Source organism: Ahaetulla prasina, chromosome 2 (genome assembly GCF_028640845.1).
Source record: "Ahaetulla prasina isolate Xishuangbanna chromosome 2, ASM2864084v1, whole genome shotgun sequence".
In the NCBI taxonomy this organism is placed as follows: domain Eukaryota; kingdom Metazoa; phylum Chordata; class Lepidosauria; order Squamata; family Colubridae; genus Ahaetulla; species Ahaetulla prasina.
In genome coordinates, this window is record NC_080540.1 from 273,550,423 (window position 1) to 273,562,653 (window position 12,231).

Sequence of the window (12,231 nt, forward strand, 5' to 3'; positions counted from 1 at the left end):
TGAGGGAGACTACATGGTAACACCTGACAAAACAACAAACCAAAGCAATAAGGAAAGAGGTGGAGACTGTAGTGACTGTGTATGTGAGTGTCAGAAATTTGTTTGTATATATTACTTTGTGGATGCCAGACAAGTACAAAGGACAAGTGGGATGGTAAACCTTTAAGCAGAACACAGCCCCTCACCTCTCTGATTTTGGGTATTGTAATTGAGGAACTTGCTTTATTTTGTTTTCTTCCCTGGTATTTTAGATAGTAGTTCTGGATGGCGATTTACAGCTGTGGATTCGGAGCTGCATTCTTTGAAGTATCATATTGGTTTGAAAGGAAATTGCAGCTCACTCTACTTATATGGAATGGATCATTTTTTTTTAATCTGGGCACTATCCTAATATGTGGACTAAGCTTCAACAATTGCTAATTTGGCTGGGGAATTCTGGGAACAAAAGTCACCACCTTAGGTTCCTAAGTTCAAGCCTAAGGCTTGAGTTCAAAAATCTGCCAAAATTATCACATTATTTTTCAACCTATTATAAAACTATTGTAATAGTTCAACATATTGAAACAAGCGAGAGTTGCCTAATGTTTCTTTTTCTCCCAAAGGTGAATTGAGGAAGCTTTTACTCTTTTTGTCCATTACTTGGTTCACAGCGGGTAAGTTTTTATTCATTTAAAATCTTTTTGACCTAAGAAAGTGTAGACTGAGTTATCACTTAACTATGTTGAATAATAATTAAGGAACAAAAAAGGTTTGGGTCAAAGTTGTTTATTCAATAAAAGACCTTTTTTTAGTGAAGCAGCTGTAAGAAAATGTATACTGTAAACATCTTTCCAACTCTTTTCCCAGCAAAATAAATCCGTGTGACTAGTTATTTTATTTTACTTATTTAAATTCTGTCTTTTCTCAGTAGGCTTTAGTCAATAAGATTCATATAGCAATTACATTAATAAAAATATTAGAAAATCATGAAAATATTAGCTGCAATATATTTTTGAGATAACTAAAGGAAGACATATAGTATTAGGAATTCAGTCCAAATAACCTAAAGATGGTAGGTAAGATAATTGATAATAGAATAGAATAGAATAGAATAGAATTTTATTGGCCAAGTGTGATTGGACACACAAGGAATTTGTCTTGGTGCATATGCTCTCAGTGTTACATAAAAGAAAAGATACGTTCATCAAGGTACAACATTTACAACACAATTGATGATCAATATATCAATATAAATCATAAGGATTGCCAGCAACAAGTTATAGTCATACAGTCATAAGTGGAAAGAGATTGGTGATGGGAGCTATGAAACGATTAATAGTAGTGCAGATTCAGTAAATAGTCTGACAGTGTTGAGGGAATTATTTGTTTAGCAGAGTGATGGCCTTCGGGGAAAAACTGTTCTTGTGTCTAGTTGTTCTGGTGTGCAGTGCTCTATAGTGTCGTTTTGAGGGTAGGAGTTGAAACAGTTTATGTCCAGGATGCGAGGGATCTGCAAATATTTTCACGGCCCTCTTCTTGATTCGTGCAGTATACAGGTCCTCAATGGAAGGCAAGTTGGTAGCAATTATTTTTTCTGCAGTTCTAATTATCCTCTGAAGTCTGTGTCTTTCTTGTTGGGTTGCAGAACCGAACCAGACAGTTATAGAGGTGCAAATGACCTCTATAAGAGTCCTCATTCTGCAGAACATGATGGTTTCAGTCTTCCTGGGAATATTTCTCAATTTCATTAAGCAAGTCATAACTCCTAGTTGGCTCATGGGACAAGTTATTGTCCATTCTTCAGATTTAAGCTGCTTTAGCTGTTCTAATCTTGCTTTTCTTTTAGTGATTAATTGACCCACACTCTCCAAAGATTAGGCATGAGTGCCTTCTAGTGGCTGCTGGTTATTTCCAACTTATTTCTTTTTATTTTCTCCACAGTCCCTGCCTTTCAGTGCTTTCTTCCCCGAAAAGGTAAATGCCAACCCTATCACTTGGATCTTCTTTTTCTTGCTAAAGTTTCTCCCACTGTTCTCCTAGCGTTGGAACTGAGACTGCTATGTATGTAAGCCCTTGTTGTGCCACTAAAAACATTTGTGTAATGAAGAGAAACTTTTTCTCTTCCTGCATTTTAATCTGAATTGATCAAAAATCATACTTCCCAAATTAATAAAGAAATGAAAAGGCAAATCTTTGTATTTACTATTTAAATGTGGGAGTCTGCACCTGGATTCAAACATTCTGTAAAAAATTATGGATGAAACAAAATGGTGCATTTATTCAAGTAAATAATATACAGTACATAAATGTTTATATCTGGAGACATTTCTCACCAGCTAAATATATTAGGACAAATGAGAACAAAATGCATAATAATTAGACTGGATTAGATTTTAAATTTATACTGGTTTTAAATGGGTTTTATTATTTATATTGCTTTTTAATAATTCGGCCATGTAGAATAAGTTTTTTAACTGTTATTTTAGTCTGTATTTATATGTGCTTTTTTACTTGCCCGTGAACCGCCCTGAGTCCCTTGGGAGATAGGGCGGTATATAAATGTGATAAAATAAATAAATAAATAAATAAATTATGAAACATATAGAAATGCAAAAAAACAGGAGCAAACTGTTGAAATGGGATGGAACAAATCTGAGTTTGAAAGAAAAAAAAAACCAACAACCCACATATACTGTATGATGAAAATTAAAACAGCCAGATTTAATTATTTATAAATTGAATCCTAGAACATCTTACTGTGCTTATGAAAACTATATTCAGTTAAAGATGCCATAGTATAGACAGGCATGGAAAAACAGACTGGATCCAGATTTTATTTTATTTATTTATTTATTTATTTTATTTATTTTGTCACAACATTATATATAAACACATATAATGAAAGAAAACAATAGGACAGGAACAGTAGGCACTTTTGTGGACTTATGCAGACAAAATTGTAGGCTCTCTCCCTATATATTCAGCTATGTGCCGAATCTACCTATTTATCTTTCTATGGCAAGTGGTTTGCAAGAAGATTAATTTGGCTTTATAATTAGAAAAGAACCAGTAAAAAGCTATGATATGGTGATGATCGTTCAAAGAATCTGCAAGCTCTAGTGATAAAAATCAAGGAACACAATGAACAAATGGGACTTCTTTAAATATAAAGAAACCAAACTAATGACAACAGGTACATCAGCCAGCCAGGCAAGAATTTTACCACAGATTATTACCTTATAAAGTAGCAATTAAGCCCTTGGAAAAGATGTTCAGATCCTCTGATTTGTCTATACCAGGGATGTCAAACTCGCATCATCATGTCATCACGTGATGTATTGTAACTATTTTCCCCTTTGCTAAAAAAGGGGTGGACGTGGCCAGTGTATGATGCATCCAGCCCGCAGGCCGCGAGATTGACACCCCTGGTCTATACCTACAAAGATCAGAATTGTGCAAGCAACAGTATCCTCTGTGCAACTCTATGGAAGCAAAAGCTAAACTTTGAAGAAGCAGAAGAGAAAGTATTGATGCTTTTGAAATTTGCTGTTGGAGGAGGCTCCCAGGAATACAGAGGACAGCAAACAAAGGTATCCCTGAACAAATCAACCCAGAGTTCTTATTCAAGTCACAAAGTTCAAATTATCCTATTTCAGACACACTATGCAAAGATCTGTTTCACTAAAAAGGACTCTAAGGCTGAGAATGATGAAAGGAAAGAAAAAGAGAGGATACAGCAAGGTAGATATACTTAATTACAGTAAGTCAAGGGTGCACTGTTCAAAGGCCAGAAAGCTTTAGGCTAAGGGCCGATTATCATGGAGCAGATCTGTTTGTGTGATTCCTAAGAGTCAACAAATTAATGGCACATAGTCAAGGGTGAGAAAGTGAGCAATGTGAAAATAAGTCAAGGAAAGCATTCGTAATTTTAAAAGATTAGAAAAACGTCATCAATTTTTTTCATATCCATTTTTTTTCCTGTTCTCTCACAGTTGATTGTGACTACTCTTCGTGCAAGTTACAACCAGGTGAATATCTTTGCTTACCAGTACCTGTATATGCCCCAGTCCCATGTGCCAATATCTGCATATGCTTCCCATTTTCTCCTTAATTATAACTTCAGATGAAGGTTGCCAACTATTAAGCCTTGAAACTTGGGGGCGTGGGCGGTGGAGAGGGGGTAATGATTGAAGAACGCCACTTTTTTTGGATCCAGGAAGGGTGCTTTTTCTGTCATGCAAATTCATCATGCAAATTCACAATGGCCCTAACCCTGTTAGCCTTTCAGAAAGTCTTTTAAGATTTTCTCTTTGCCCATGCAGAGTGGTCAGGAAGTAAATGAAATTCAGGGGGGTTGATGCTTTGAGGATTTTACTCTTCACTGCTTCTTTTGTTTAATTGTTTTGGTTATGTTTTGTGTGTTTTCTGAAGTTATTTATAGTACTGTTTTTAAAACTTGAAACTTTGTTCACTGCCCAGAGTTGCTTTGTCAAGATGAACAGCTGTAAAATTGAATAAAATAAATAAATAAAATTATTTAGATAACAGACATTACTAAATTCCACACAACACACTAATATGGAAGTTATTCCAGAGCATTATGGGAATGCAACATGGCAGTTCCCTGAGTCTAATGATATAGTAAAAAAATTTGAAACCCACCAATGCAGCCAATATTTCCATAAAGGAAATAATTTGGTCTCTCTATTTATTACCAAAATAGAAAAAGACCAGCAGCTACATGCAGATCATTTTGGAACACACTGGGTTAATAGGCAATTAATTTGCAGGAAGTACAAACTTGAATCTTGTGGTTTTGTAGTAGAAAATAACAAAGATTAAAATCTCCGATCATCTGACACTATATTCATGTACTGCATCTTTTAATAAATAAATATGAAGCAGTTCTCAGAAGTCATTCTCCGCTTCTGTTTTTAAAATACTGCAAAGTAGTGGCTGTAATGCTAAATTCTGCAGTTTTATTCAGAAATAAAAAATTACTATAATCTCGAAGATCAACAAGACAATGGGTCCATAACTAACATCATCTCTACTTTACTTATACAATCACAGAGCAGGATACTTCTATAGCAATAACTGTTTCACTTTCCAAATCTTTATAAAATAGTACGAAGTATTTGTATTTCCACCAATACTGAAACACAGAAAACATATCAAGAATATTCTGGAGAACTGGAGAATTCAAAACATCTAAATACTGTCCCTGATGGCCTATCAGTACACTTTCCCTGATACCTCTTACCTTTTTTGCAAGAGGAAAGGATCATTGTAATCAATATATATTTCAGGTCTCTGCCTGAAATTGCCCTTGAAGATCATCCAGAAGCTTAAATGGGCCTAGAATGCAGGGATGTGGTCAATGACGGACAGATCTTGATCTCTGATTCATAAGCTGCGCTGGTTGAGGGACTACCTGTCTCCCATAGCATCTGCCTGCTTGGTTGAATATGACAGGATTGGCATGCTCAAGTTTCCATCGACTAAATAGCGCCATCTGTTGGCATTCTGAAAGCTCCTCTTCTCCATAGCAGCACATGCCCTCTGGAATGAAGTCAGTGGTAAAATGTAAAATTTGTTACTACTGGTTCTGTGGGTGTGGCTTGGTGGGGGCGAGGTAATGTTACTGGATGGGCGTGGCCAACTTCTTCTTTTTTTTACTTTTTAAAAGCATTTTTTTTATAACCTCTTCAGCCAAATAGGTTGTAGAAAAAATGCTTTTAAAAGCCTCTGACGATCCAGCTGAGTTGCCTGATTGTCAGAGGCTTTGTTTTCTTTTAAAAGCATTTTTTTTGCCTTTAAAACAAAAAAAAGTCTCTGACGATCAAGCAACTCAGCTGGGATCATCAGAGCCTTTTAACAGCATTTTTTTACAACCTCTTCGGCCGAAGAAGTTGTAGAAAAAATGCTTTTAAAAGGCTCTGACAATCCCAAGTGAGCCACATAATCATCAGAGGCTTTTTTTTTTTTTACTTATAAAAGCATTTCTTTTTTGCTAAAGAAAAAATGATTTTAAAAGTAAAAAAAACACCTCTGATGATCACACGGCTCAGCTGGGCATGGGGGGGCAGGGATTTTTGCTACCAGTTCTCCGAACCACCTGCTGCCATTGCTACTGGATCAGGTGATCCGGTCCAAACCAGGAGCATTTCACCTCTGAATGAAGTTCTCCCAAAACTCAAGCAACTCCCACCCTGCGGTATTTTAAGGGTCCTTTGGAGGAGACAGTTGATGCCTCTTTTCTCCATTCTATTCCCGTCTGGGTTTGTTTTCTTTGCCATCGTTCTTTTGGTGTGCCCTGTTCGGGGGGGGAGTTGTATTAATTGTTTTAAATTATTGTAAACCATCCAGAGTCTCTAGGAGTTAGTCAGTATATAAATGGAAGGACTGGGAGGAGGAGGAGAAGTAGTTTTGGTATGATTTCAAATGCACCAAACTATATAAACCAATTTAAAAACATTCAACACCATCTGATTTAGATGGACATCCATGTGGGGCAAGTGACAAAACATGACACAAAACTGTGGTCCAAATCCACCCCTTGCATACTTGCACATAATATCATAATGCAAGCATTGACGGATGAAACTGGTATGGTGATTTCACAGGGTAAATTTCATTATTTGGGTTTTATTTGGCTATCAGTCTAACGTTGATCCTGCTGTATTGCAAAGTCCTTGTGTATAAGTACTCATAATCAGAAGTTAATGCAAACTGCTAGTATTATGTAAGTAAAATAGGGGAAAAATTAGCAAAATAATCTGCCCCCAAATTAAAATAAGATTTCCATCTTATGTCTGTTATGAAAAGTTAAAAATAAAGTGCCATATTGTATGGAACATATATAGTGGATAAAGTCCTGGAATGGTTCTAATAAAGCTTGTGATCTCTTTCCTTTCTTTTGAGTTAGCCCCAGTGAGCATAACTGCTTTCTTTCTTTGTTTCTTTAATAGATTGGCAGGATGATATGACTTACTACTTTGAAGACTATTCTGGACTCCACCTTCTTTGGTCACCGCTTTCTGACATATCCAATCCATTTGCATATACAGTATTTTTAAAATGGTAAGATAGCAAAAAACTGGGGGGAGGGGGGGAAATTAGAAAATAGAAGTGGCTATTTCTAATTTATTGAACAAAATACAGCTCAAGAGCTACATCCGGATAAAACTGTTTGCTGATTAATGGTAGAATTAGGGAGTCATACTGAAAAAAACCACATTGTCATTCAAATTCATACAATCCAAAAAAAAATAGAAATACTGATGCTTTGATATACTTACGTCTTTATCATTATAAGTTGAACTCTTATCTCTCTGTCATTTTATTTAAAATGTGCTTAAGATCAGAGATTCCCAGTCCCTGGGCCACAGCCTACTACCAAGTCTTGAGCCCTTCGGAACTGGGCTGTGGAAATGACAGGTGAGAACATGCACATGTGCGCATCCCCACTTCTGTGAGTGACAGCCAAGTGCACATGCTCTTCACGCAAATGGAACTGGATGCATGCATGTCCACCGCTCATGCAAATGGAGCTGCGTGTGCACACACACTTAGCTATGTCTCACGTGGAACCATCCTCTCTCCACCACCACCACCCCCGCCCCCTGGCCAATCCTCAAAGCTGGAATGGTTGAAGAACTTTGCTTTAGATTATACTGTACTCCTGTTCAGGTAGTTTAGGACAGAGATGAGCTATTACATAACAGGTGGTTCAAAAATTAAATATGACACTTTATTTCTTGCATAGTTCCTTCTCCCACTCTGGTACTAGATATATGAGGCAAAAAACAAGAGCAAAATTTGGCTAAATTTGAGGGACAATACAAGAGGACTTGTGGATTTTTAATTTGAGCACTAATGTATCCTGGAAGATCCTGGAAGATGGGGGGAAGAGTCACAGCCTAGAGCAGGAGTGTCAAACTCAATTTCATTGAAGGCCGTATCAGGGTTGTATTTGACCTTAGGGGGGTGGGGTGGATGTGTCCAGGGTGTGCATGACCAGCTTGATGTCACTCGTGTTGGGCGTGCCTGTGGTGGCCAGAGTGCTCTGCCAGCAAAAACAGGCTCCTGAGCTCCGTTTTCAGCTGCAATGGCCTCCCGCAACCATTGGCTCCCGAGCGCCATTTTTGTTGGCAGAAAAACAGTAGGCTGGTCCTTCGCTGTTTCCAGGGCAGCTCCGCAGGCCAGATCTAAGCACTCCATGGGCCGTATCTGGCCCAAGGCCTTGAGTTTGACACCCCTGGCCTAGACAGCCATCACACCAAAGATCTCTCAACCACAGAAGCATAAACAAATGTTTCAAAAGGGCCCTCCCTAGTTTTCTGAAAAAGAAAGGGTAAAATTCTTTCAGACTTGCAAAAGTCACTTTGGATAGTGAGATGGGCAGCACATAAATTTAATGAGTAAAAAATATAACCTTAAAATAAAGATAAAGCTAGTATAGTATTCACCATTGTGCTTCTTGTCTGGATTACATCAAAGGGCTAACATATCCCAAATGTATACAATCTATTTGAGTAGTTCATATAACTGTTTAGTATGCCAGCATTGGCAAGTCACTCACTGAAAATGGCATAGACAGATAGTTCTAAATATGCAGGGAGAGAGAATGAAGTTCACAATTTAAAATTCTGTGGTTTTTGTGGATGAAATCCTGTAAGAACTTAATATAGAAATACACTATATGAATTTGGTTCTTTCTCAGGTTAAGGATTATTTCATTATTTTTTTCACTGCCTAATTGTTAAGCAAAAAACTCCTTTTGCTCTCTTTCTTTTAAATTACTCTTGGTAATGATAAATTATGGATCTGAAGTCAAGAAGAAAGAGAAAACAAGAAGCACTTTCTTCCCCTTTCAGAATTTATTTCTGCTCAGCGAGAGAAATGGTAGAGAAAGAAATTCATTCCCCTGATTTATAGTCTTCTAGAATCACTGAATTAATGCAGGTAAAAGCCTGAATGGGAGAAAGGAAATACTACTCTTTGGAGAGGAATCAGAGATTGGATTGTCTAGATCAAAAATGGCAGAATTAAATTCTTATTTATTGGCTCACATCCTTTGGATACTTGAAGTTAAGTATCATCTCTCAATACGATCTTCTGTTCTCCAAATTTAGTACTTTGTATTTTTAACTATTCTTTGTGCATTTTTCAGATCCTCCTTAAAGAACTGGTGTAGGAAATCTCAAACTAAGTATTTCTAATCCCTTAAATCTAATCGTGATAGTTGCACAATAAATCTTTAAGTTCATTTGTTGTGTGCTGTTTCTTGAAGTAAATGACCATTAGAAAAGACAAACTGGAGTTGATGTTCTACATCAGGGGTCTCCAATCTTGGCAACTTTCAGACTTGTGGACTTCAACTCCCAGAGTTTTTCAACCAGCAAAGCTGGCTGAGGAATTCTGGGAGTTGAAGTCCACAAGTCTTAAAGTTACCAAGGTTGAAGAACCCTGTTCTACATGATCTGGATAATCATAGTTGCATGACTTTATTATTTATCTATTTATCAAATTTGTATGTTGCCCAACTCTCAATGACTCTGTGGGTTTAGAACAACTGCCCCAAATGAAATTACAACAAAGTCAATTTTTTAAAAAGGAAAAACTTTTAAAATGGCAAAAATGGAAGATTAGATTGAAACAAAGCAAATAGTTTCTCTCTCCTTTGTCAAAGGTTCCTGGGAAGATCTGGTTCAGATCATACAGAATCATATTGGACCTTAAAACAATTAGTCAGTCTTCAGCCTTGCCCAATTCAGCTGCCACATTCAGTTGTTTATTCAGTTCTTTGCCACAGCTGAAGGTTTTTAATGCAATTTTTCATTAGAGAGTTTGTCCTTCTGGCTCATTGCGTTACATTGATTTTCCTGTGCTTCTTGCAAAGACAGACAAATCTATCTAATTTCCGTTTAAAGCCCTGCAGACAACTCTCTCCATTACTGCTTCTCCCATACTGTGAAGTGACAAGATTAGGTACAAAGGATACCAATGTCATTTCAAGTAATTTGTGGTGGAATGTAGACTGGATTCCCAGAAGGGTGGGGCTGCATTCCAGTGGGCAAAGGACTGTAGATAGTTTGGTTGGGAAAAATAGGGTTAAGACCAGGGATGGGGTGCTGGGGGTTTGCAGGGGTTTGGGAGAATCTCTAGCTAAGAATCTGTGCAGTTCGGAGAACCCCCAAATCCTACTCCTGGCTGGAGTTGCCCACCCCTCTCCTCCCAGGAGTCCCCATGCCAGTGGTGGGTTGCTACCAGTTTAGTCCGGATCTTGCAAACTGGTAGTAACAGCAGTGGGAAGCTCTGTCCACTCGCCCAGATATCATCACGGATGCTCTGTGCATGCACAGAAGTGCCACGCATGAGCAAAGCAAGTATGTGTGCCCGCTCCCATTTTGAACTGGAAGTGAAGGTAAGTGGAACCCACCCCTGTTCCACGTGGCCCGTGGATGCAGGTAAGTGCAGGGCACACATGGAGACTCAGGGAGGGCAAAAAACGGGCCTACTGGAAGTTCGGGAAGGCCAGAAACAGGCCCATTTCTGGCTTCCAGAGGGCCTCCAGAGACACCTCCATATCACTCATGTTTGGTTCTTAGTTTTCATCTAATTTTTGTTGATTTTAATCTGTTTATATTTATTGTATTGTATTGTATTGTAAAGGGGTGTGGTGGCTTAGTGGGTAAGATGCTGAGCTTGTCGATCGAAAGGTCGGCAGTTCAGCGGTTTGAATCCCTAGTGCCGCATAATGGGGTGAGCTTACTTACCATTACTTGTCCCAGCTTCTGCCAACCTAGCAGTTCGAAAGCACATAAAAAATGCAAGTAGAAAAATAGGGACCACCTTTGGTGGGAAGGTGACAGCGTTCCATGCGCCTTTGGCGTTGAGTCATGCCGGCCACATGACCACAGAGACGTCTTCTGAGAGCACTCGGCTTTGAAACGGAGATGAGCACCACCCCTAGAGTCGGGAACGACTAGCACGTATGTGCAAGGGGAACCTTTACCTTTATTGTATTGTACTGCCCAGATAGTGAGATAGGCAACATATAAATTTAATAAATAAATGAAGCAACTAGCAATTCTACATAAACAAACCAAAAAAACTTAAAATCATAAAGCAATTCTATGAACAAATGAAATAAACTTGAAGGACTCCTGATGTTTGAAGTCCAAAATACTACTAAGTTGAAACTTCAATATCTGGGGAACTTGACTATCAAAATGGGATTTAGGGGGAAAGTGAAAAGTTGCTGAAACAATCTACATGGAGAAGGTGTAACATGAGCAGTAATGGCCTGGGTGCATCTGGTATTATAGCCAGAAGCATATGATTAAAACATGTTTTTTTGTTTTCTCTTTTACAGGAGTGCCAACTGTTGTGAGAAGTTAGAAAAAGTTTCATCTCCTATCAATAGAACCCGGAGATACATGCTTAAAAATTCTCATGTGACTATATGGGTAACAGCTAATTATTCCCATGAAAACTGTGTGACAACAAAGAACATTACAATCATGCCTAGAAAAATAGGTTAGGCACCTTTACTCACTGTTTACTTGTTTTATACAAGATTTTTAAATCTTTAATTATCTTTAATTATCATTGAAATAATTATTTCCCAGTTATATATTTAACCAGGCACTAAAATGCCATTTGGCGGGAAAGAACATGATAAGCCAGTGAGACGTAGAAGTTAAAGATCTGAACTTCATATTTGCCATCACCTTTGGAAATTGAGTTGGTGTCTTAATCTCCAGAGCAATTGCTCACCCCAACCTTCTTCAGGGGATTTTTGGGAAGGAAAGTTAGAGGAGGAAATACCCACCATGCCACCTTTTAATCTATTTGGAAAAGGAGAATAAAAATATATCAAATAGTAGATATATATGTGTGTGTGAGTGAGAGAGAGAGAGAGTGTGTAAAGTGTTGGGCAAGCAGTCACTTTCTAATTACCATCACTTGAAAAAAACAGTTCATGTAGATGAATGAATGTTTCTTTAACTCTTATATGTTTTAAATGCCAAATACTAAATGTTTTAATGCTAATTTGAAATTATATTTATCTATTTATTTATTTTGTCGAATACATATTAATATATATAAGTATAAGCATGAACTGAATACATAAAATGAATACAATTAAAGGGAACATTAGGACAGGGACGGTAGGCACGCTGGCGTGCATAAGAGCACTAGCGTGCCTACCGTCCCTGTCCTAATGTTCCCTTTAATTGTATT

The 12,231-nt window shown here is 37.7% G+C and overlaps 1 protein-coding gene across 3 annotated transcripts in view; it reads left to right on the forward strand.

Moving 5' to 3' along the window:
* The window catches only part of LOC131191412 (interleukin-31 receptor subunit alpha-like), a 45,190-nt gene that overhangs the window by 13,771 nt on the left and 19,188 nt on the right, over positions 1–12,231 (forward strand). For 2 of the 3 annotated variants that reach the window (XM_058169511.1, XM_058169514.1), the window contains 5 exons: positions 603–653; positions 1,921–1,953; positions 3,972–4,007; positions 6,951–7,062; positions 11,360–11,523. In XM_058169511.1, coding sequence (XP_058025494.1) covers positions 603–653; positions 1,921–1,953; positions 3,972–4,007; positions 6,951–7,062; positions 11,360–11,523 — 396 coding nt within the window. Of the gene's footprint in view, positions 1–134; positions 200–602; positions 654–1,920; positions 1,954–3,971; positions 4,008–6,950; positions 7,063–11,359; positions 11,524–12,231 lie in introns of those variants that run through there. The other variant, XM_058169513.1, reaches the window with a different exon arrangement.